The sequence below is a fragment of the Scyliorhinus torazame genome, chromosome 31, assembly GCF_047496885.1.
Source record: "Scyliorhinus torazame isolate Kashiwa2021f chromosome 31, sScyTor2.1, whole genome shotgun sequence".
Taxonomy (NCBI): Eukaryota; Metazoa; Chordata; class Chondrichthyes; order Carcharhiniformes; family Scyliorhinidae; genus Scyliorhinus; species Scyliorhinus torazame.
This window is the reverse complement of record NC_092737.1, coordinates 17432235-17456107: the sequence shown is the minus strand read 5'-3', so window position 1 is coordinate 17456107 and position 23873 is coordinate 17432235. Positions and strand designations below refer to the sequence as shown.

Here is a 23873-nt window from a genome sequence, read left to right as displayed (position 1 = left end):
TAATGATGTTTTAACAATCAATGTTCATGGAGCCCAAGTCTGTTTTGGGCTCGGATGTTCCCAGCTTTTTGCTGTATTTTAGGAAAGTTGGGAAGGCATTGGAGAGAGTGCAGAAAAGAATGCTCCCCGGGATGAAGAACCTCCGTTAATGCAAAGGAAAATTATTTGGATCAAATTCCTTCTGGAAGTTCGTAACATCCACAGACATTCCCCCGTCCCCTACTATGGGCAAAAGAGCTGAACTCCAGAGATGAGGTGACAGTGACTGCCCTCGACATTAAGGTCACATTAGACAGGGTTTGGCATCAAGACTCCAAGCTAAACTGGAGTCGATGGGAATTGGAAAAACACGCCACTGGTTGGAGTCATCCCCGGCACAAAGGAGGATGGTTGTGATGGTTGGAGGTCAATCACTTCAGCTCCAGGACATCACTGCAGGAGTTCCTCAGGGTTTGTCCTGGGCCCCAACCATCTTCAGCTGCTTCATCAATGACCTCCCTTCCATCATGAGGTCAGAGGTGGGGGTGTTTGTGGATGACTGCACAATGTTCAGCACCATTCGCGACTCCTCAGATACTGAATCAGTCCCTGTCCAAATGCAGCAAGACCTGGACCATATCCAGGCTCGGGCTGACAAGTGGCCAGTTACATTCGTGCCACACAAGTGCCAGGCAATGACCATCTCCTACAAGAGAGGATCTAACTGTCGGCCCTTGACATTCAATGGCATTACCATCGCTGAATCCCCCACTATCGACATCCTGGGGGTTACCATTGATCAGAAACTGAACTGGACCCAGCCACATTAATACTGTGGCTACCAGAGCAGGTCAGAGGCTGGGAATCCTGCAGCGAGTAACTCACCACCTAACCTCCAAAGCCTGTCCACCAGCTACAAGGCATAATCTTTCCCCCACCCCAGTTTATCAAGCGTCTTATCTACCTTTGCCTGAAAGATATTCAAAGACTCTGCCTCAACTACTCTTTGAGGAAGAGGATTCCAAAGTCTCACAACCTTCCGAGAGAAATTGTTTTTCCTCATCTCCGTCTCAAAGGGGCCACCCCCTTATTTTTAAGCAGTGACTCCTAGTTCTAGATTCTCCCACAAGAGGAAACATTATCTCCGCACCCACCCTCTCAGGTCATACTACACTTTTGTCCTTCTCTATCGCCATCAGTGGGCAGCACAGCAGCACGGTGGTCATTTACGGGGCATCTTGACAAATACATGAATAGGATGGGAATAGAGGGATACGGACCCAGGAAGTGTAGAAGATTGTAGTTTAGTCGGGCAGCATGGTTGGCACGGGCTTGGAGGGCCGAAGGGCCTGTTCCTGTGCTGTACATTTCTTTGTTCTTTGTTCACAGTTGCTTCACAGCTCCAGGGTCACGGGTTCCATTCCCGGCTTGGGTCACTGTCTGTGCGGAGTCTGCACTTTCTCCCCGTGTCTGTGTGGTTTTCCCCCGGGTGCTCCGGTTTCCTCCCGCAGTCCAAAGATGTGCAGGTTAGGTGGATTGGCCGTGCTAAATTCTCCTTAGGTGGGGTTACTGGTTTACGGGGATAGGGTGGAGGTGTGGGGCTTAACATAGAACATACAGTACCGAAGGAGGCCATTCGGCCCATCGAGTCTGCACAGACCCACTTAAGCCCTCACTTCCACCCTATCCCCGTTACCCCAAAAACCCTCCTAACCTTTTTGGACACTAAGGCCAATTTAGCATGGCCAATCCACCTAACCTGCACATCTTTGGACTGTGGGAGGAAACAAGAGCACCCGGAGGAAACCCACGCAGACACGGGGAGAACATGCAGACTCCGCACATACAGTGACCCAGCGGGGAATCGAACCTGGGACCCTGGCGCTGTGAAGCCACAATGCTATCCACTTGTGCTACCGTGCTGCCCATGGGGTGCTCTTTCCAAGAACTGGTGCAGACTCGATGGGCCGAATGAGTCTATGATCTTAAAGTGTATTGTATTATGATCGCTATTGCCTGGATGCTCCCCTACTTTTCTGTAAGTATTCGGCAGCCAATTAAGTATTTTTGAAACGCAGTCACATTTCTATTGTAGGGGAAATGCGGAGGATACATTTGCCTCGAGATAAATGACCAGATTTTGATTGGGAAATAAATATTGAAAAAGAAAACGAAATGAAAATCGCTTATTGTCACAAGTAGGCTTCGAATGAAGTTACTGTGAAAAGCCCCTAGTCGCCACATTCCGGCGCCTGTTGGGGGAGGCTGGTACGGGAATTGAACCGTACCGCTGGCCTGCCTTGGTATGCTTTCAAAGCCAGCGATTTAGCCCTGTGCACAGCGTTTCTCTCCATTGAGTGACGGGAGAGTCTAGATAGGGATCTTCTATGCCCACCTGAGAAGGCATATAGGCCCTCTGTTTAATGTCTCATCGAAAGACACTGCAGCGCTCCCTCGGCACTGCATCGTGTCAGCTTGGATTGTGGGTTCGGCTTTGACTGGATTTGGACACTGGGTGCGGAGGCCTCCGGCCTGATGTGCGCTGCGCCCGAGACTGGAGGCTGTTTCCCGGGTGCGATGGTCTGGCAGACTCTCCGTCTGCCGAGTGTCCTAGAAGCAGTGCTCTCTCTGTACACAGCCACTGACATTCCTGCCTCTGCATGCCACGCAGCAGAAACTGTGCCGGTGAGCCACTTCCTCCCCCCGGGATTTTCCCTGTGCCAAATTGAGCAATTTTCCACTAACTCCGGCCTTTCTTCTGCCATTTGCAGGTGTGCGAGATTATTGAAAGCCCACTCTTTCTCAAGTTGAACCCCATGACGAAGCACACAGATGTGAGTAATATGTGTTAACTTAAAGATAGATTGTGTTCAAAGAAAGGTGTTGGTGTTACTCCTGCTGTGCTGTCACACTGCCCATCATGATATCCCGCGTACTATTACACCGCCCTCATTAAATCCCGCTGTTCCATGACTCTGCCCCTCGTTAGAACCCGACACCCTTGCACAACCCTTGTTAAATGGCACTGCTCCTCACTAAATCCCACTCTCACCATTCCCTCGTCAAACCCTGCCCTCCTGTTACACTGTCCCTCAAACCCTGCCCTCCTGTTACACTGTCCCTCAAACCCTGCCCTCCTGTTACACTGTCCCTCAAACCCTGCCCTCCTGTTACACTGACCCTCAAACCCTGCCCTCCTGTTACACTGTCCCTCAAACCCTGCCCCCCTGTTACACTGTCCCTCAAACCCTGCCCTCCTGTTACACTGACCCTCAAACCCTGCCCTCCTGTTACACTGTCCCTCAAACCCTGCCCCCCTGTTACACTGTCCCTCAAACCCTGCCCTCCTGTTACACTGTCCCTCAAACCCTGCCCTCCTGTTACACTGTCCTTCAAACCCTGCCCTCCTGTTACACTGTCCCTCAAACCCTGCCCTCCTGTTACACTGTCCTTCAAACCCTGCCCTCCTGTTACACTGTCCTTCAAACCCTGCCCTCCTGTTACACTGTCCCTCAAACCCTGCCCTCCTGTTACACTGTCCCTCAAACCCTGCCCTCCTGCTACGCTGTCCCTTAAACCCTGCCCTCCTGTTACACTGTCCCTCAAACCCTGCCCTCCTGTTACACTGTCCCTCAAACCCTGCCCTCCTGTTACACTGTCCCTCAAACCCTGCCCTCCCATTACACTGTCCCTCAAACCCTGCCCTCCTGTTACACTGTCCCTCAAACCCTGCCCTCCTGTTACACTGTCCCTCAAACCCTGCCCTCCCATTACACTGTCCCTCAAACCCTGCCCTCCTGTTACACTGTCCCTCAAACCCTGCCCTCCTGTTACACTGCCCCTCAAACCCTGCCCTCCTGTTACACTGTCCCTCAAACCCTGCCCTCCTGTTTCGCTGTCCCTCAAACCCTGCCCTCCTGTTACACTGTCCCTCAAACCCTGCCCTCCTGTTACACTGTCCCTCAAACCCTGCCCTCCTGTTACACTGTCCCTCAAACCCTGCCCTCCTGTTACACTGACCCTCAAACCCTGCCCTCCTGTTACACTGCCCCTCAAACCCTGCCCTCCTGTTACACTGTCCCTCAAACCCTGCCCTCCTGTTACACTGTCCCTCAAACCCTGCCCTCCTGTTACACTGTCCCTCAAACCCTGCCCTCCTGTTACACTGCCCCTCAAACCCTGCCCTCCTGTTACACTGTCCCTCAAACCCTGCCCTCCTGTTACACTGTCCCTCAAACCCTGCCCTCCTGTTACACTGTCCCTCAAACCCTGCCCTCCTGTTACACTGCCCCTCAAACCCTGCCCTCCTGTTACACTGTCCCTCGTCAAACGCTGCCCTCCTGTTAAACTGTCCCTCAAACCCTGCCCTCCTGTTGATCAAACCCCACCATCCTGTTGCCCTGCCTATCGTTAAATCTCACCCCAGCATTGCGCCGACCTTCATTAAATCCCGATTAAGCTGAACCTCCTCATTGCTCAAACATTGCTTCTCATTTCCCTCCACCTTTGTGTTCACTTTGTTTCTGTTCACCTTTGGTGCTGTTGCCTCCTCCTGTCTATTTGCTACATCTGCCCCTCTTCACAATCCCTCTTTGCTGCAAGCTATCTACCAGTCGTCACGAGTTTCTTAACTTTCCCCCACCCTCCGCAGCACACTTTGTCTCTGTAGTTCTTTTATTATCTTGTTCCGACATAGTGCTGCATCATTTAAATCCAGTCACAATGGAAACTTTTAAACAAGCTACAGCGGCCAAAATGTTGCAATAATTTAGTCTCGATACAACCGCTTAGGTTTAATTGTCTGCAACAATTGATCTTTAACCAAACTGCTTTCTGACAAAACCATAGTGTGTGTTGACAGGAGTTTATTTCATGTCTCACCATGAGGGGGCTCCAGTTCCTGCTCTTGTCGATCCTTAAGGAGCTGCAATTGTTTTAATGTCAACAGCTCCTCCAGTGACAAAAGAAGATAAGTTGGAGGGTTAAACTGTCCCTCAAACCCTGCCCTCCTGTAAATAGATTGGACGGAATTTCCCATTCAGGAGATTGACCCACTTGGATATCATGAATTCATAGTAATCTTTATTGTCACAGTAAGAAGTTTTACAACACCAGGTTAAAGTCCAGCAGGTTTGTTTCGATGTCACTCGCTTTCGGAACGCTGCTCCTTCCTCAGGTGAATGAAGAGGTATGTTCCAGAAACATATATATAGACAAATTCAAAGATGCCAGACAATGCTTGGAATGCGAGCATTAGCAGGTGATTAAATCTTTACAGATCCAGAGATGGGGTAACCCCAGGTTAATGAGGTGTGAATTGTGTCAAGCCAGGACAGTTGGTAGGATTTCGCTGGCCAGATGGTGGGGGATGAATGTAATGCGACATGAATCCCAGGTCCCGGTTGAGGCCGCACTCATGTGTGCAGAACTTGGCTATAAGTTTCTGCTCGGCGATTCTGCGTTGTCGCGCGCCCTGAAGGCCGCCTTGGAGAACGCTTACCCGGAGATCAGAGGCTGAATGCCCTTGACTGCTGAAGTGTTCCCCGACTGGAAGGGAACATTCCTGCCTGGTGATTGTCGCGCGATGTCCGTTCATTCGTTGTCGCAGCGTCTGCATGGTCTCGTCAATGTACCACGCTTCGGGACATCCTTTCCTGCAGCGCATGAGGTAGACAACGTTGGCCGAGTCGCACGAGTATGTACCGCGTACCTGGTAGGTGGTGTTATCACATGTAATGGTGGTATCCATGTCGATGATCTGGCACGTCTTGCAGAGATTGCCATGACAGGGTTGTGTGGTGTCGTGGTCACTGTTCTGAAGACTGTGTAGTTTGCTGCAAACAATGGTTTGTTTGAGGTTGCACGGTTGTTTGAAGGCAAGTAGTGGGGGTGTGGGGATGACCTTGGCAAGATGTTCATCTTCATCGATGACGTGTTGAAGGCTGTGAAGAAGATGTCGTAGTTTCTCCGCTCCGGGAAAGTACTGGACAACGAAGGATATTCTGCCGGTTGTGTCCCACGTTTGTCTTCTGAGGAGGTCGGTGCGGTGTTTTGCTGTGGCGCATTGGAACTGTCGATCGATGAGTCGAGCGCCATATCCTGTTCGTACGAGGGCATCTTTCAACGTCTGTAGATGTCTGTTACGCTCCTCCTCGTCAGAGCAGATCCTGTGTATACGGAGAGCTTGTCCATAGGGAATGGCTTCTTTAATGTGTTTAGGGTGGAAGCTGGAGAAGTGGAGCATCGTGAGGTTATCCGTGGGCTTGCGGTAAAGCGAAGTGCTGAGGTGACCGTCCTTGATGGAGACGAGTGTGTCCAAGAATGCAACTGATTTTGGAGAGTAGTCCATGGCGAGTCTGATGGTTGGATGGAACTTATTGATGTCATCGTGTAGTCGTTTCGCCGTGGGTCCAAAGGAACGAAATATCATCGATGTATACCTCTTCATACCTCTTCATTCACCTGAGGAAGGAGCAGCGCTCCGAAAGCTAGTGATTCGAAACAAATCTGTTGGACTTTAACCTGGTGTTGTAAGACTTCTTACTGATCCCACCCCAGTCCAACGCCGGCATCTCCACTTTATTGTCACAAGTAGGCTGACATTAACACTGCAATGAAGTTAGTGTGAAAAGCCCCTCGTCGCCACATTCCGGCGCCTGTTCAGGTACACAGAGGGAGAATTCAGAACGCCCAATCCACCCAACATGCACGTCTTTCGGGGCTTGTGGGAGGAAACCGGAGCGCCCGGAGGAAACCCACGCAGACACGGGGGAGAAGGTGCAGACTCTGCACAGACAGTGACCCAAGCCGGGAATCGAACCTGGGACCCTGGCGCTGTGAAGCTACAGTGCTAACTACTGTGCAACCGTGCCGCCACCTTGAATCCCTTTCCCGTGCCTATCTAATGTGAGGAGTTTGTTCCCTTACTGGACATCATCGAATCCCTGCAGGACGGGCCATTTGACCACCGATGTCTGTACCGACCCTCCGAAAGAGCATCCTACCTCGGCCCACTCCTCGTGTCGATTCAGTGTTGTTTTGGTGATGGACCGAAGGGCCTGTTCTGTACCATATGACGATACGACTGTGGCCATGGTAAGCTATCCCTCCTCATCCTTCTCGGTCGGTCCGTAGCCTCTGGCGCTGTTGCCCACACCACCCTCCTCTATCACTTCCCCCCCAACTGCGTGGCACTACCCTCGCCACCTCGCGGCCCGCCTACCCATCAGAATCCGAGAACAAAGAACAAAGAAAAGTACAGCACAGGAACAGGCCCTTCGGCCCTCCAAGCCCGTGCCGACCATGCTGCCCGAGTAAACTACAATCTTCTGCACTTCCTGGGTCCGTATCCCTCTATTCCCATCCTAGTCATGTATTTGTCAAGATGCCCCTTAAATGTCACTATCGTCCCTGCTTCCACCACCTCCTCCGGCAGCGAGTTCCAGGCACCCACTACCCTCTGTGTAAAAAAACTTGCCTCGTACATCTACTCTAAACCTTGCCCCTCTCACCTTAAACCTATGCCCCCTAGTAATTGACCCCTCTACCCTGGGGAAAAGCCTCTGACTATCCACTCTGTCTATGCCCCTCATAATTTTGTAGACCTCTATCAGGTCTCCCCTCAACCTCCGTCGTTCCAGTGAGAACAAACCGAGTTTATTCAACCGCTCCTCATAGCTAATGCCCTCCATACCAGGCAACATTCTGGTAAATCTCTTCTGCACCCTCTCTAAAGCCTCCACATCCTTCTGGTAGTGTGGCGACCAGAATTGAACACTATACTCCAAGTGTGGCCTAACTAAGGTTCTATACAGCTGCAACATGACTTGCCAATTCTTATACTCAATGCCCCGGCCAATGAAGGCAAGCATGCCGTATGCCTTCTTGACTACCTTCTCACTTAATGTCACTTCATGGTTTCTCTCCCCACGCCGTCACCTCAGGAGTTCCTCTTTCTATTCTGGAACCCCCCCCACTATGCTCCTAAATCTCATCTGCCCGTCAATGGCATCATCCATTTGGCATCAAATTCCACAAAAACGCTGAATAGCTTCACTCTTCCTACAGTGTCAGATCTGCTTTCTTCATCATTCGCTTGTGGGATGTTGACTTTGCTGGCTGAGACAGCATTTGTTGCCTGTCCGCCTTTGCCCTGGTGAGCCACCTTCTCGAATCACTGATGCCCAGCTGGTGATCCCAAGCACCTGCTGCGCTCGGCCTTGCAGGTGGCAGGGGTGGCAGGGGGCGGGGGTCGCAGGTGGCAGGGGTCGCAGGTGGCGGGGGTCGCAGGTGGCAGAGGTCGCAGGTTTGGATGGTGCGGATAGAAGAGCCTTGGTGACAGTGTATGTTGTAGATGGTACACCCTGTGCGTCGGTGGTGGGTGGCAGTGGATGGGGTGCCAATCAAGCGGGGCTGCTTTGTCCTGGATGGTGTCGAGCTTCTTGAGTGTTGTTGGAGCTGCGCTCATCCAGGCAAGTGGAGAGTATCCCATCACACTCCTGACTTGTGCCTTGTGAATGTAGGACAGGCTTTGGAAATGAGTTACTCACCTCAGAATGCCCAATCTCCGACCCGCTCTTGTAGTCACAGTCCAAACCCACCCCCTCTACCATCTAGAAGGACAAGAGCAGCAGATACCTGGGAACCTCACCACCTGGAGGTTCCCCTCCGAGTCGCTCACCGCCCCGACTGGGAAATATATCGGTCGTTCCTTCACTGTCACTGGGGCAACACCCTGGAACTCCCTCCCTAACAGCTCAGTGGGTGTACCTACACCTCAAAGACTGCAGCGGTTCAAGAAGGCAGCTCACCCACCACCTTCTGAATGGCAACCAGGGCAAAATGCTGAGCGAACCAGCGACGCCCCACATCCCGTCAATCAATTTTTAAAAAGAATTATCTGCCCGGTCCAGTTTCTGGTGACTACTAATCCCCCAGGATGTGGAGTGTTGGATTTTATTGGTGTCACAGTTGAAGCTGTTGAAAATGAACTCCTGTTGGTAATTCCGTCATTTAGGGCTGATTCAGTATCCTGGTTTATGGTTATCCCACGGAGAACATGAGCTGTACTGTAGCACAAGCCTTCAGTTCTACAGCAAGAGGTGGCAAGTGCCTTCGCTGAGTCCGGTGCCCTCGCCGTGTCCGGTGCCCTCGCCGTGTCCGGTGCCCACGCTGGGTCCGGTGCCCACGCTGGGTCCGGTGCCCAGGCTGGGTCTGGTGCCCTCGCCGGGTCCGGTGCCCTCGCTGGGTCCTGTGCCATCGCCGGGTCCGGTGCCCTCACCGGGTCCGGTGCCCACGCTGGGTCCTGTGCCATCGTCGGGCCCTGTGCCTTCGCTGGGTCCGGTGCCCACGCTGGGTCCTGTGCCCACGCTGTGTCCGGTGCCCTCGCTGTGTCCGGTGCCCTCGCTGGGTCCGGTGCCCTCTCTGGGGCCGGTGCCCTCGCCGTGTCCGGTGCCCTCGCCGTGTCCGGTGCCCTCGCTGGGTCCGGTGCCCTCTCTGGGGCCGGTGCCCACGCTGGATGGTGCCCACGCTGGGTCCGGTGCCGTCGCCGGGTTCGGTGCCCTCGCCGGGTCCGGTGCCCTCGCCGGGTCCGGTGCCATCGCCGGGTCCGGTGCCCTCGCCGGGTCCGGTGCCCTCGCCGGGTCCGGTGCCCTCGCCGGGTCCGGTGCCCTCGCCGGGTCCGGTGCCCTCGCCGGGTCCGGTGCCCTCGCCGGGTCCGGTGCCCTCGCCGGGTCCGGTGCCCTCGCCGGGTCCTGTGCCCTCGCCGGGTCCTGTGCCCACGCCGGGTTCGGTGCCCTCGCCGGGTCCGGTGCCCTCGCCGGGTCCTGTGCCCTCGCCGGGTCCGGTGCCCACGCCGGGTCCGGTGCCGTCGCCGGGTCCGGTGCCCTCGCCGGGTCCGGTGCCCTCGCCGGGTCCGATGCCCTCGCCGGGTCCGGTGCCCTAACGGGTCCGGTGCCCTCGCCGGGTCCGGTGCCCTCGCCGGGTCCGGTGCCCTAACGGGTCCGGTGCCCTCGCCGGGTCCGGTGCCCTCGCCGGGTCCGGTGCCCTCGCCGGGTCCGGTGCCCTCGCCGGGTCCGGTGCCCTCGCCGGGTTCGGTGCCCTCGCCGGGTCCGGTGCCATCGCTGTGTCCGGTGCCCTCGCCGGGTTCGGTGCCCTCGCCGGGTCCGGTGCCCTAACGGGTCCGATGCCCTCGCCGGGTCCGGTGCCCTAACGGGTCCGGTGCCCTCGCCGGGTCCGGTGCCCTAACGGGTCCGGTGCCCTCGCCGGGTCCGGTGCCCTCGCCGGGTCCTGTGCCATCGCCGGGTCCGATGCCCTCGCCGGGTCCGGTGCCCTCGCCGGGTCCGGTGCCCTCGCCGGGTCCGGTGCCCTCGCCGGGTCCGGTGCCCTCGCCGGGTCCGGTGCCCTCGCCGGGTCCGGTGCCCTCGCCGGGTCCGGTGCCCTCGCCGGGTCCGGTGCCCTCGCCGGGTCCGGTGCCCACGCCGGGTCCGGTGCCCTCGCTGGGTCCGGTGCCCTCGCCGGGTCCGGTGCCCTCGCCGAGTCCGGTGCCCTCGCTGTGTCCGGTGCCCACGCTGGGTCCGGTGCCGTCGCCGGGTCCGGTGCCCTCGTCGTGTCCGGTGCCCACGCCGGATCCGGTGCCAACGCCGGGTCCGGCGCCCTCGCCGGGTCCGGCGCCCTCGCCGGGTCCGGCGCCCTCGCCGGGTCCGGTGCCCTAACGGGTCCGGTGCCCTCGCCGGGTCCGGTGCCCTCGCCGGGTCCGGTGCCATCGCTGTGTCCGGTGCCCTCGCCGGGTTCGGTGCCCTCGCCGGGTCCGATGCCCTCGCCGGGTCCGGTGCCCTAACGGGTCCGGTGCCCTCGCCGGGTCCGGTGACCTTGCCGGTCCGGTGCCCTCGCCGGTCCGGTGCCCTCGCCGGTCCGGTGCCCTCGCCGGTCCGGTGCCCTCGCCGGTACGGTGCCCACGCCGGGTCCGGTGCCCACGCCGGGTCCGGTGCCCTCGCCGGGTCCGGTGCCCTAACGGGTCCGGTGCCCTCGCCGGGTCCGGTGCCCTAACGGGTCCGGTGCCCTCGCCGGGTCCGGTGCCCTAACGGGTCCGGTGCCCTCGCCGGGTCCGGTGCCCTCGCCGGGTCCGATGCCCTCGCCGGGTCCGGTGCCCACGCCGGGTCCGGTGCCCTCTCCGGGTCCGGTGCCCTCTCCGGGTCCGGTGCCCTCGCCGGGTCCGGTGCCCTCGCCGGGTCCGGTGCCCTCGCCGGGTCCGGTGCCCTCGCCGGGTCCGGTGCCTCGCCGGGTCCGGTGCCCACGCCGGGTCCGGTGCCCACGCCGGGTCCGGTGCCCACGCCGGGTCCGGTGCCCTCGCCGGGTCCGGTGCCCACGCCGGGTCCGGTGCCCACGCCGGGTCCGGTGCCCTCGCCGGGTCCGGTGCCCTCGCCGGGTCCGGTGCCCTCGCCGGGTCCGGTGCCCTCGCCGGGTCCGGTGCCCTCGCCGTGTCCGGTGCTCTCGCCGTGTCCGGTGCTCTCGCCGTGTCCGGTGCTCTCGCAGTGTCAGGTGCCCACGCTGGGACTGGTGCCCACGCTGGGACTGGTGCCCACGCTGGGACTGGTGCCCTCGCCGTGTCCGGCGCTCTCGCAGTGTCAGGTGCCCACGCTGGGACAGGTGCCCTCGCTGGGTCCGGTGCCTTCGCTGGGTCCGGTGCCCACGCCGTGTCCGGTGCCATCGCCGTGTCCGGTGCCCTCGCTGGGTCCGGTGCCTTCGCTGGGTCCGGTGCCTTCGCTGGGTCCGGTGCCCTCGCTGGGTCCGGTGCCCTCGCCCGGTCCGGTGCCTACGCTGGGTCCGGTGCCCACGCTGGGTCCGGTGCCCACGCTGGGTCCGGTGCCCTCGCCGGGTCCGGTGCCCACGCCGGGTCCGGTGCCCACGCCGTGTCCGGTGCCATCGCCGTGTCCGGTGCCCTCGCCGGGTCCGGTGCCCTCGCCGGGTCCGGTGCCCTCGCCGGGTCCGGTGCCTTCGCTGGGTCCGGTGCCCTTGCTCGGTCCGGTGCCCTCGCCGGGTCCAGTGCCCTCGCCGGGTCCTGTGCCCTCGCCGGGTCCGGTGACCTCGCCGGGTCCGGTGCCCTCGCCGTGTCCGGTGCTCTCGCCGTGTCCGGTGCCCACGCCGTGTCCGGTGCCCACGCCGGGTCCGGTGCCCTCGCTGGGTCCGGTGCCCTCGCAGTGTCAGGTGCCCACGCTGGGTCCGCTGCCCACGCTGGGACTGGTGCCCTCGCTGGGACTGGTGCCCTCGCTGGGTCCGGTGCCCTCGCCGGGTCCGGTGCCCTCGCCGTGTCCGGTGCTCTCGCCGTGTCCGGTGCCCACGCCGGGTCCGGTGCCCTCGCCGGGTCCGGTGCCCTCGCCGGGTCCGGTGCCCTCGCCGTGTCCGGTGCTCTCGCAGTGTCAGGTGCCCACGCTGGGACTGGTGCCCACGCTGGGACTGGTGCCCACGCTGGGACTGGTGCCCACGCTGGGACTGGTGCCCACGCTGGGTCCGGTGCCCTCGCCGTGTCCGGTGCTCTCGCCGTGTCCGGTGCTCTCGCAGTGTCAGGTGCCCACGCTGGGACTGGTGCCCACGCTGGGACTGGTGCCCTCGCCGTGTCCGGTGCTCTCGCCGTGTCCGGTGCTCTCGCAGTGTCAGGTGCCCACGCTGGGACTGGTGCCCACGCTGGGACTGGTGCCCTCGCCGTGTCCGGCGCTCTCGCAGTGTCAGGTGCCCACGCTGGGACTGGTGCCCACGCTGGGACTGGTGCCCTCGCTGGGTCCGGTGCCTTCGCTGGGTCCGGTGCCTTCGCTGGGTCCGGTGCCCTCGCTGGGTCTGGTGCCCTCGCCCGGTCCGGTGCCTACGCTGGGTCCGGTGCCCACGCTGGGTCCGGTGCCCATGCTGGGTTCGGTGCCCTCGCCGGGTCATGTTCCCACGCCGGGTCCGGTGCCCACGCCGGATCCGGTGCCAATGCCGGGTCCGGTGCCCTCGCCGGGTCCGGTGCCCTCGCCGGGTCCGGTGCCCTCGCCGGGTCCGGTGCCCTCGCCGGGTCCGGTGCCCTCGCCGGGTCCGGTGCCCACGCCGGGTCCGGTGCCCACGCCGGGTCCGGTGCCCACGCCGGGTCCGGTGCCATCGCCGGGTCCGGTGCCCTCGCCGGGTCCGGTGCCCTCGCCGGGTCCTGTGCCCACGCCGGGTGGTGCCCACGCCGGGTCCGGTGCCCTCGCCGGGTCCGGTGCCCTCGCTGGGTCCGGTGCCCACGCCGGGTCTGGTGCCCTCACCGGGTCCGGTGCCCTCGCCGGGTCCGGTGCCCTCGCCGTGTCCGGTGCTCTCGCCGTGTCCGGTGCTCTCGCAGTGTCAGGTGCCCACGCTGGGACTGGTGCCCACGCTGGGACTGGTGCCCACGCTGGGACTGGTGCCCTCACCGTGTCCGGCGCTCTCGCAGTGTCAGGTGCCCACGCTGGGACTGGTGCCCACGCTGGGACTGGTGCCCTCGCCGTGTCCGGCGCTCTCGCAGTGTCAGGTGCCCACGCTGGGACTGGTGCCCACGCTGGGACTGGTGCCCTCGCTGGGTCCGGTGCCTTCGCTGGGTCCGGTGCCTTCGCTGGGTCCGGTGCCCTCGCTGGGACTGGTGCCCTCGCTGGGTCCGGTGCCTTCGCTGGGTCCGGTGCCTTCGCTGGGTCCGGTGCCCACGCTGGGACCGGTGCCCTCGCTGGGTCCGGTGCCTTCGCTGGGTCCGGTGCCTTCGCTGGGTCCGGTGCCCTCGCTGGGTCTGGTGCCCTCGCCCGGTCCGGTGCCTACGCTGGGTCCGGTGCCCACGCTGGGTCCGGTGCCCACGCTGGGACTGGTGCCCTCGCCGTGTCCGGCGCTCTCGCAGTGTCAGGTGCCCACGCTGGGACTGGTGCCCACGCTGGGTCCGGTGCCTTCGCTGGGTCCGGTGCCTTCGCTGGGTCCGGTGCCCTCGCTGGGTCTGGTGCCCTCGCCCGGTCCGGTGCCTACGCTGGGTCCGGTGCCCACGCTGGGTCCGGTGCCCTCGCCGGGTCCGGTGCCCACGCCGGGTCCGGTGCCCTCGCCGGGTCCGGTGCCTTCGCTGGGTCCGGTGCCCTTGCTCGGTCCGGTGCCCTCGCCGGGTCCAGTGCCCTCGCCGGGTCCTGTGCCCTCGCCGGGTCCGGTGACCTCGCCGGGTCCGGTGCCCTCGCCGTGTCCGGTGCTCTCGCCGTGTCCGGTGCCCACGCCGGGTCCGGTGCCCTCGCCGGGTCCGGTGCCCTCGCAGTGTCAGGTGCCCACGCTGGGTCCGCTGCCCACGCTGGGACTGGTGCCCACGCTGGGACTGGTGCCCTCGCTGGGACTGGTGCCCTCGCTGGGTCCGGTGCCCTCGCCGGGTCCGGTGCCCTCGCCGTGTCCGGTGCTCTCGCCGTGTCCGGTGCCCTCGCCGGGTCCGGTGCCCTCGCCCGGTCCGGTGCCTACGCTGGGTCCGGTGCCCACGCTGGGTCCGGTGCCCTCGCCGTGTCCGGTGCCATCGCCGTGTCCGGTGCCCTCGCCGGGTCCGGTGCCCTCGCCGGGTCCGGTGCCCTCGCCGGGTCCGGTGCCCTCGCCGGGTCCGGTGCCCTCGCCGGGTCCGGTGCCCTCGCCGGGTCCGGTGCCCACGCCGGGTCCGGTGCCCTCGCCGGGTCCGGTGCTCTCGCCGTGTCAGGTGCCCACGCTGGGACTGGTGCCCACGCTGGGACTGGTGCCCTCGCCGTGTCCGGTGCTCTCGCCGTGTCCGGTGCTCTCGCAGTGTCAGGTGCCCACGCTGGGACTGGTGCCCACGCTGGGACTGGTGCCCTCGCCGTGTCCGGCGCTCTCGCAGTGTCAGGTGCCCACGCTGGGACTGGTGCCCACGCTGGGACTGATGCCCTCGCTGGGTCCGGTGCCTTCGCTGGGTCCGGTGCCTTCGCTGGGTCCGGTGCCCTCGCTGGGTCTGGTGCCCTCGCCCGGTCCGGTGCCTACGCTGGGTCCGGTGCCCACGCTGGGTCCGGTGCCCACGCTGGGTTCGGTGCCCTCGCCGGGTCCGGTGCCCACGCCGGGTCCGGTGCCCACGCCGTGTCCGGTGCCATCGCCGTGTCCGGTGCCCTCGCCGGGTCCGGTGCCCTCGCCGTGTCCGGTGCCCACGCCGGGTCCGGTGCCCACGCCGTGTCCGGTGCCATCGCAGTGTCCGGTGCCCTCGCCGGGTCCGGTGCCCTCGCCGGGTCCGGTGCCTTTGCTGGGTCCGGTGCCCTTGCTCGGTCCGGTGCCCTCGCCGGGTCCAGTGCCCTCGCCGGGTCCTGTGCCCTCGCCGGGTCCGGTGACCTCGCCGGGTCCGGTGCCCTCGCCGTGACCGGTGCTCTCGCTGTGTCCGGTGCCCACGCCGGGTCCGGTGCCCTCGCCGGGTCCGGTGCCCTCGCAGTGTCAGGTGCCCACGCTGGGACTGGTGCCCTCGCTGGGACTGGTGCCCTCGCTGGGTCCGGTGCCTTCGCTGGGTCTGGTGCCCACGCTGGGTCCGGTGCCTTCGCTGGGTCCGGTGCCCACGCTGGGTCCGGTGCCCTCGCCCGGTCCGGTGCCCTCACTCGGTCCGGTGCCCACGCTGGGTCCGGTGCCCACGCTGGGTCCGGTGCCCTCGCTGGGTCCGGTGCCCACGCTGGGTCCGGTGCCCACGCTGGGTCCGGTGCCCACGCTGGGTCCGGTGCCCACGCTGGGTCCGGTGCCCACGCTGGGTCCGGTGCCCACGCTGGGTCCGGTGCCCACGCTGGGTCCGGTGCCCACGCTGGGTCCGGTGCCCACACTAGGTCCTGTGCCCACGCCGGGACCGGTGCCCACGCCGGGTCCGGTGCCCACGCCGGGTCCGGTGCCCACGCCGGGTCCGGTGCCCACGCCGGGTCCGGTGCCCACGCCGGGTCCGGTGCCCACGCCGGGTCCTGTGCCCACGCCGGGTCCGGTGCCCACGCCGGGTCCGGTGCCCTCGCCGGGTCCGGTGCCCTCGCCGGGTCCGGTGCCCTCGCCGGGTCCGGTGTCCACGCCGGGTCTGGTGCCCACGCCGGGTCCGCTGCCCTCGTCTTCTGCACGTCCTATCTTAGTGACCTCCTCCAGCCCGACAACCCTTCCAGATTTTTGACAAGGGGCCAGAACTGAAGGCAAGCAATTGCCCAATGTTGAGTCAGAAAGGGAGGCACAGTGCCTGGCACTGCTGCCTTAGCGCGCCAGGGTCCCGGGTTCGATTCCGACCTGGGGTGACTGTGCGGAGTCTGCACGTCCCCCCCGTGTGTGCGTGGGTTTCCTCCGGGTGCTCCGGCTTCCTCCCGCAGTCTAAAGATGTGCAGGTTTGGTGGATTGGCCGTGATCAATGAGCGGGATTACGGGGAGAGAGCAGGGAAGTGAGCCCTGGTAGAGGCCTCTTTCGAAGGGTCGTTACTGACTCAATGGGCCGGATGGCAGCCTCCTGCACTGTAGGGATTCTATGGAAAGGACCCAAGAATTCACCTTCGTTTTCCAGCTCTCGTTAAATACTTGAAAAGCTGTTTGGTCTCCCAGCTGACAAAACCAAACGTCGTCTTAATGAATCCTCCCTGTTCGGCGTTCGAAATGTAAATGAAAGTTCCTGACAGATGTTGCTAATTACAGCTGTTGACTGCAACGTGAATCCAGCTGTTTGCAATCGAGCCCTTGTTAATATTTTAAACGTGAAATCTGCCTGAAGTAAAACTATGGGAGCCTCATCCCCAATGTCTCGAGCGCTGCCCAGCATCTCCCATCACGGAGGGCGGAACAAGGCAGTTAGTGTGGAGCCAGCGAGAGGGCACAGGGTGGGCAGGCGCGGGGGGCCAGGTTCCCAGTTTGAAAAGACTGGGGGAAGGACTGGAAACTGAAGGGGGCGGGGGGGGCGTCCAGGAAAAAGGAGCCAAAAGTAGCAGTGGTTTGATTCCAGTGGCGTAGGGTTTTTGAACACAGGAGGACGCTGCCTTTGAAAATGCAGCAGCTAATTAGAAGAAAACATAAAAGGCAGCAGATTGGAAAATTGAAAGCACGTTTGTGTTCTAAAGGGCCCACAGCTTGATCCGGCCATGTAACACTTAATTGGGAAAGACTTGGCTGCAGAAAAAAGCCCAAATGTAATAAATGTTTGCCGCCTGACTCTCTCTGTCTTGTCTTGCAGCTTCCAGTCAGCGTTTATGAGTCGGTCATCGATATCATCGCTGGAGAGGTAGGCAATTAATTGGCTCCAGTTCTGTCCTGTCAGTGTGTGTGTGCGCGTGCGAGCGAGCACGTGTGTCAGTCATGATGTGACACGTCGCCGAGCGAGAGAGAGAGAGAACTGACGGGTGGTGATTTGACCCGAAGAGTCGCCACTACCTCGGGCAAGGGGCACGGTTCAGAGGGCGGGGCCTTCATGGATAACCTCAGCGCGTACGGGAACTGAACCCACTCCGCAACACCAACCGGTCATTGAGCTAACCGACCCCCGATACGTCATGTACAGCCCCCTCCATAACGCAGTCTCTCTGTTTGTACACTGACCTGTGTACAATACAGTCTCTCTCTCTTCCTATGGATCTGTACAGTCTCGATGTACAGTCGGTCTGTTCCTGTCAGTCTGTGTGTGTCTACACTAGGTACAGTCTGTCTGTTCCTGTCAGTCTGTGTGTCCGACACGATGTACAGTCAGCCTGTTCCTGTCAGTCTGTGTGTGTCTACACTAGGTACAGTCTCTGTCTGTTCAATTCAGTCCGCTACCCATCACCCACCCCCCAAGACCGTCAGACACTGACCATTACCCATCACCCACACCTCAAGACCGTTGGACACTGACCGCTACCCATCACCCGCACCCCAAGACCGTCAGACACTGACCATTACCCATCACCCACACCCCAAGACCGTCAGACACTGACCATTACCCATCGTCCACACCCAAGACCGTCAGACACTGACCGCTACCCATCACCCACACCCCAAGATCGTCAGACACTGACTGCTACCCATCGTCCTCACCCCAAGACCGTCGGACACTGACCGCTACCCATAACCCACACCCCAAGACCGTCAGACACTGACCGCTACCCATCGTCCTCACCCCAAGACCGTCGGACACTGACCATTACCCATAACCCACACCCCAAGACCGTCAGACACTGACCGCTACCCATCACCCACACCCCAAGACCGTCAGACACTGACCGCTACCCATCACCCACACCCCAAGACCGTCAGACACTGACCATTACCCATCACCCACACCCCAAGACCGTCAGACACTGACCATTACCCATCACCCACACCCCAAGACCGTTGGACACTGACCATCACCCATCACCCACACCCCAAGACCATCAGACACTGACCGCAACCCATCATCCTCACCCCAAGACCGTCAGACACTGACCATCACCCATCACCCACACCCCAAGACCGTCCGACACTGACCGCTACCCATCACCCACAGCCCAAGACCGTTGGACACTGACCCCTACCCATCACTCACACCCCAAGACCGTTGGACACTGACCGCTACCCATCACCCACACCCCAAGACAGTCAGACACTGACCATTACCCATCACCCACAACCCATGACCGTCAGACACTGACCATTACCCATCACCCACACCCCAAGACCGTCAGACACTGACCATTACCCATCGTCCTCACCCCAGCACTGTCAGACACTGACCATTACCCATCACCCACACCCCAAGACCATCGCACACTGACCACTACCCATCGTCCTCACCCCAAGACCGTCAGACACTGACCGCTACCCATCACCCGCACCCCAAGACCGTCAGACACTGACCGTTACCCATCACCCACAGCCCAAGACCGTCAGACTCTGATAGCTACCCATCACCCACAGCCCAAGACCGTCAGACACTGACCGCTACCCATCACCCACACCCCAAGACCGTCGCACACTGACCGCTACCCATCATCTACACCCCAAGACCGTCAGACACTGACCGCTACCCATCACCCACACCCCAAGACCGTCGGACACTGACCGCTACCCATCACCCACACCCCAAGACCGTCAGACACTGACCGCTACCCATCACCCACACCCCAAGACCGTCAGACACTGACCGCTACCCATCACCCACACCCCAAGACCGTCAGACACTGACCTCTACCCATCACCCACACCCCAAGACCATCAGACACTGACCATTACCCATCACCCACACCCCAAGACCGTCAGACACTGACCATTACCAATCGTCCACACCCCAAGACCGTCAGACACTGACCATTACCCATCACCCACACCCCAAGACCGTCAGACACTGACCATTACCCATCACCCACACCCCAAGACCGTCAGACACTGACCGCTACCCATCACCCACACCCCATGACCATCAGACACTGACCATTACCCATCACCCACACCCCAAGACAGTCAGACACTGACCGCTACCCTTCACCCACACCCCAAGACCGTCAGACACTGACCATTACCCATCGTCCACACCCCAAGACCGTCAGACACTGACCATTACCCATCACCCACAACCCAAGACCGTCAGACACTGATCGCTACCCATCACCCACACCCCAAGACCGTCAGACACTGACCACTACACATCACCCACACCCCAAGACCATCAGACACTGACCATTACCCATCACCCACACCCCAAGACCGTCAGACACTGACCATTACCCATCGTCCACACCCCAAGACCGTCAGACACTGATCGCTACCCATCACCCACACCCCAAGACCGTCAGACACTGACCGCTACCCATCACCCACACCCCAAGACCATCAGACACTGACCATTACCCATCACCCACACCCCAAGACCGTCAGACACTGATCGCTACCCATCACCCACACCCCAAGACTGTCAGACACTGACTGCTACCCATCACCCACACCCCAAGACCATCAGACACTGACCGCTACCCATCACCCACACCCCAAGACCATCAGATACTGACCGATACCCATCGCCCACACCCCAAGACCGTCAGACACTGACCATTACCCATCACCCACACCCCAAGACCGTCAGACACTGACCGCTACCCATCACCCACACCCCAGGACCTTCAGACACTGACCGCTACCCATCATCCACACCCCAATACCGTCAGATACTGACCGCTACCCATTACCCACACCCCAAGACCGTCAGACACTGACCGCTACCCATCGTCCTCACCCCAAGACCGTCGGACACTGACCATTACCCATAACCCACACCCCAAGACCGTCAGACACTGACCGCTACCCATCACCCACACCCCAAGACCGTCAGACACTGACCGCTACCCATCACCCACACCCCAAGACCGTCAGACACTGACCATTACCCATCACCCACACCCCAAGACCGTCAGACACTGACCATTACCCATCACCCACACCCCAAGACCGTTGGACACTGACCATCACCCATCACCCACACCCCAAGACCATCAGACACTGACCGCAACCCATCATCCTCACCCCAAGACCGTCAGACACTGACCATCACCCATCACCCACACCCCAAGACCGTCCGACACTGACCGCTACCCATCACCCACAGCCCAAGACCGTTGGACACTGACCCCTACCCATCACTCACACCCCAAGACCGTTGGACACTGACCGCTACCCATCACCCACACCCCAAGACAGTCAGACACTGACCATTACCCATCACCCACAACCCATGACCGTCAGACACTGACCATTACCCATCACCCACACCCCAAGACCGTCAGACACTGACCATTACCCATCGTCCTCACCCCAGCACTGTCAGACACTGACCATTACCCATCACCCACACCCCAAGACCATCGCACACTGACCACTACCCATCGTCCTCACCCCAAGACCGTCAGACACTGACCGCTACCCATCACCCGCACCCCAAGACCGTCAGACACTGACCGTTACCCATCACCCACAGCCCAAGACCGTCAGACTCTGATAGCTACCCATCACCCACAGCCCAAGACCGTCAGACACTGACCGCTACCCATCACCCACACCCCAAGACCGTCGCACACTGACCGCTACCCATCATCTACACCCCAAGACCGTCAGACACTGACCGCTACCCATCACGCACACCCCAAGACCGTCGGACACTGACCGCTACCCATCACCCACACCCCAAGACCGTCAGACACTGACCGCTACCCATCACCCACACCCCAAGACCGTCAGACACTGACCGCTACCCATCACCCACACCCCAAGACCGTCAGACACTGACCTCTACCCATCACCCACACCCCAAGACCATCAGACACTGACCATTACCCATCACCCACACCCCAAGACCGTCAGACACTGACCATTACCAATCGTCCACACCCCAAGACCGTCAGACACTGACCATTACCCATCACCCACACCCCAAGACCGTCAGACACTGACCATTACCCATCACCCACACCCCAAGACCGTCAGACACTGACCGCTACCCATCACCCACACCCCATGACCATCAGACACTGACCATTACCCATCACCCACACCCCAAGACAGTCAGACACTGACCGCTACCCTTCACCCACACCCCAAGACCGTCAGACACTGACCATTACCCATCGTCCACACCCCAAGACCGTCAGACACTGACCATTACCCATCACCCACAACCCAAGACCGTCAGACACTGATCGCTACCCATCACCCACACCCCAAGACCGTCAGACACTGACCACTACACATCACCCACACCCCAAGACCATCAGACACTGACCATTACCCATCACCCACACCCCAAGACCGTCAGACACTGACCATTACCCATCGTCCACACCCCAAGACCGTCAGACACTGATCGCTACCCATCACCCACAACCCAAGACCGTCAGACACTGATCGCTACCCATCACCCACACCCCAAGACCGTCAGACACTGACCGCTACCCATCACTCACACCCCAAGACCATCAGACACTGACCATTACCCATCACCCACACCCCAAGACCGTCAGACACTGATCGCTACCCATCACCCACACCCCAAGACTGTCAGACACTGACTGCTACCCATCACCCACACCCCAAGACCATCAGACACTGACCGCTACCCATCACCCACACCCCAAGACCATCAGATACTGACCGATACCCATCGCCCACACCCCAAGACCGTCAGACACTGACCATTACCCATCACCCACACCCCAAGACCGTCAGACACTGACCGCTACCCATCACCCACACCCCAGGACCTTCAGACACTGACCGCTACCCATCATCCACACCCCAATACCGTCAGATACTGACCGCTACCCATTACCCACACCCCAAGACCGTCGGACACTGCCCGCTACCCATCACCCACACCCCAAGACCGCCAGACACTGACCATTACCCATCACCCACACCCCAAGACCGCGTCGGACACTGACCGCTACCCATCACCCACACCCCAAGACCGTCGGACATTGACCGGTACCCATCGTCCTCACCCCAAGACCGTCGGACACTGACCATTACCCATAACCCACACCCCAAGACCGTCAGACACTGACCGCTACCCATCACCCACACCCCAAGACCGTCAGACACTGACCGCTACCCATCACCCACACCCCAAGACCGTCAGACACTGACCATTACCCATCACCCACACCCCAAGACCGTCAGACACTGACCATTACCCATCACCCACACCCCAAGACCGTTGGACACTGACCATCACCCATCACCCACACCCCAAGACCATCAGACACTGACCGCAACCCATCATCCTCACCCCAAGACCGTCAGACACTGACCATCACCCATCACCCACACCCCAAGACCGTCCGACACTGACCGCTACCCATCACCCACAGCCCAAGACCGTTGGACACTGACCCCTACCCATCACTCACACCCCAAGACCGTTGGACACTGACCGCTACCCATCACCCACACCCCAAGACAGTCAGACACTGACCATTACCCATCACCCACAACCCATGACCGTCAGACACTGACCATTACCCATCACCCACACCCCAAGACCGTCAGACACTGACCATTACCCATCACCCACACCCCAAAACCGTCAGACACTGACCATTACCCATCGTCCTCACCCCAGCACTGTCAGACACTGACCATTACCCATCACCCACACCCCAAGACCATCGCACACTGACCACTACCCATCGTCCTCACCCCAAGACCGTCAGACACTGACCGCTACCCATCACCCGCACCCCAAGACCGTCAGACACTGACCGTTACCCATCACCCACAGCCCAAGACCGTCAGACTCTGATAGCTACCCATCACCCACAGCCCAAGACCGTCAGACACTGACCGCTACCCATCACCCACACCCCAAGACCGTCGCACACTGACCGCTACCCATCATCTACACCCCAAGACCGTCAGACACTGTCCGCTACCCATCACCCACACCCCAAGACCGTCGGACACTGACCGCTACCCATCACCCACACCCCAAGACCGTCAGACACTGACCGCTACCCATCACCCACACCCCAAGACCGTCAGACACTGACTGCTACCCATCACCCACACCCCAAGACCGTCAGACACTGACCTCTACCCATCACCCACACCCCAAGACCATCAGACACTGACCATTACCCATCACCCACACCCCAAGACCGTCAGACACTGACCATTACCAATCGTCCACACCCCAAGACCGTCAGACACTGACCATTACCCATCACCCACACCCCAAGACCGTCAGACACTGACCATTACCCATCACCCACACCCCAAGACCGTCAGACACTGACCGCTACCCATCACCCACACCCCATGACCATCAGACACTGACCATTACCCATCACCCACACCCCAAGACAGTCAGACACTGACCGCTACCCTTCACCCACACCCCAAGACCGTCAGACACTGACCATTACCCATCGTCCACACCCCAAGACCGTCAGACACTGACCATTACCCAT

At 60.8% G+C, this 23873-nt stretch overlaps 1 protein-coding gene across 2 annotated transcripts in view; it reads left to right on the top strand.

Annotated features, from left to right (window-relative positions):
* The window catches only part of cops6 (COP9 signalosome subunit 6), a 55963-nt gene that overhangs the window by 15468 nt on the left and 16622 nt on the right, over positions 1 to 23873 (top strand). For both annotated transcript variants that reach the window (XM_072493406.1, XM_072493405.1), the window contains exons 5-6: positions 2751 to 2813; positions 17141 to 17188. In XM_072493406.1, coding sequence (XP_072349507.1) covers positions 2751 to 2813; positions 17141 to 17188 — 111 coding nt within the window. The remainder of the gene's footprint in view (positions 1 to 2750; positions 2814 to 17140; positions 17189 to 23873) is intronic.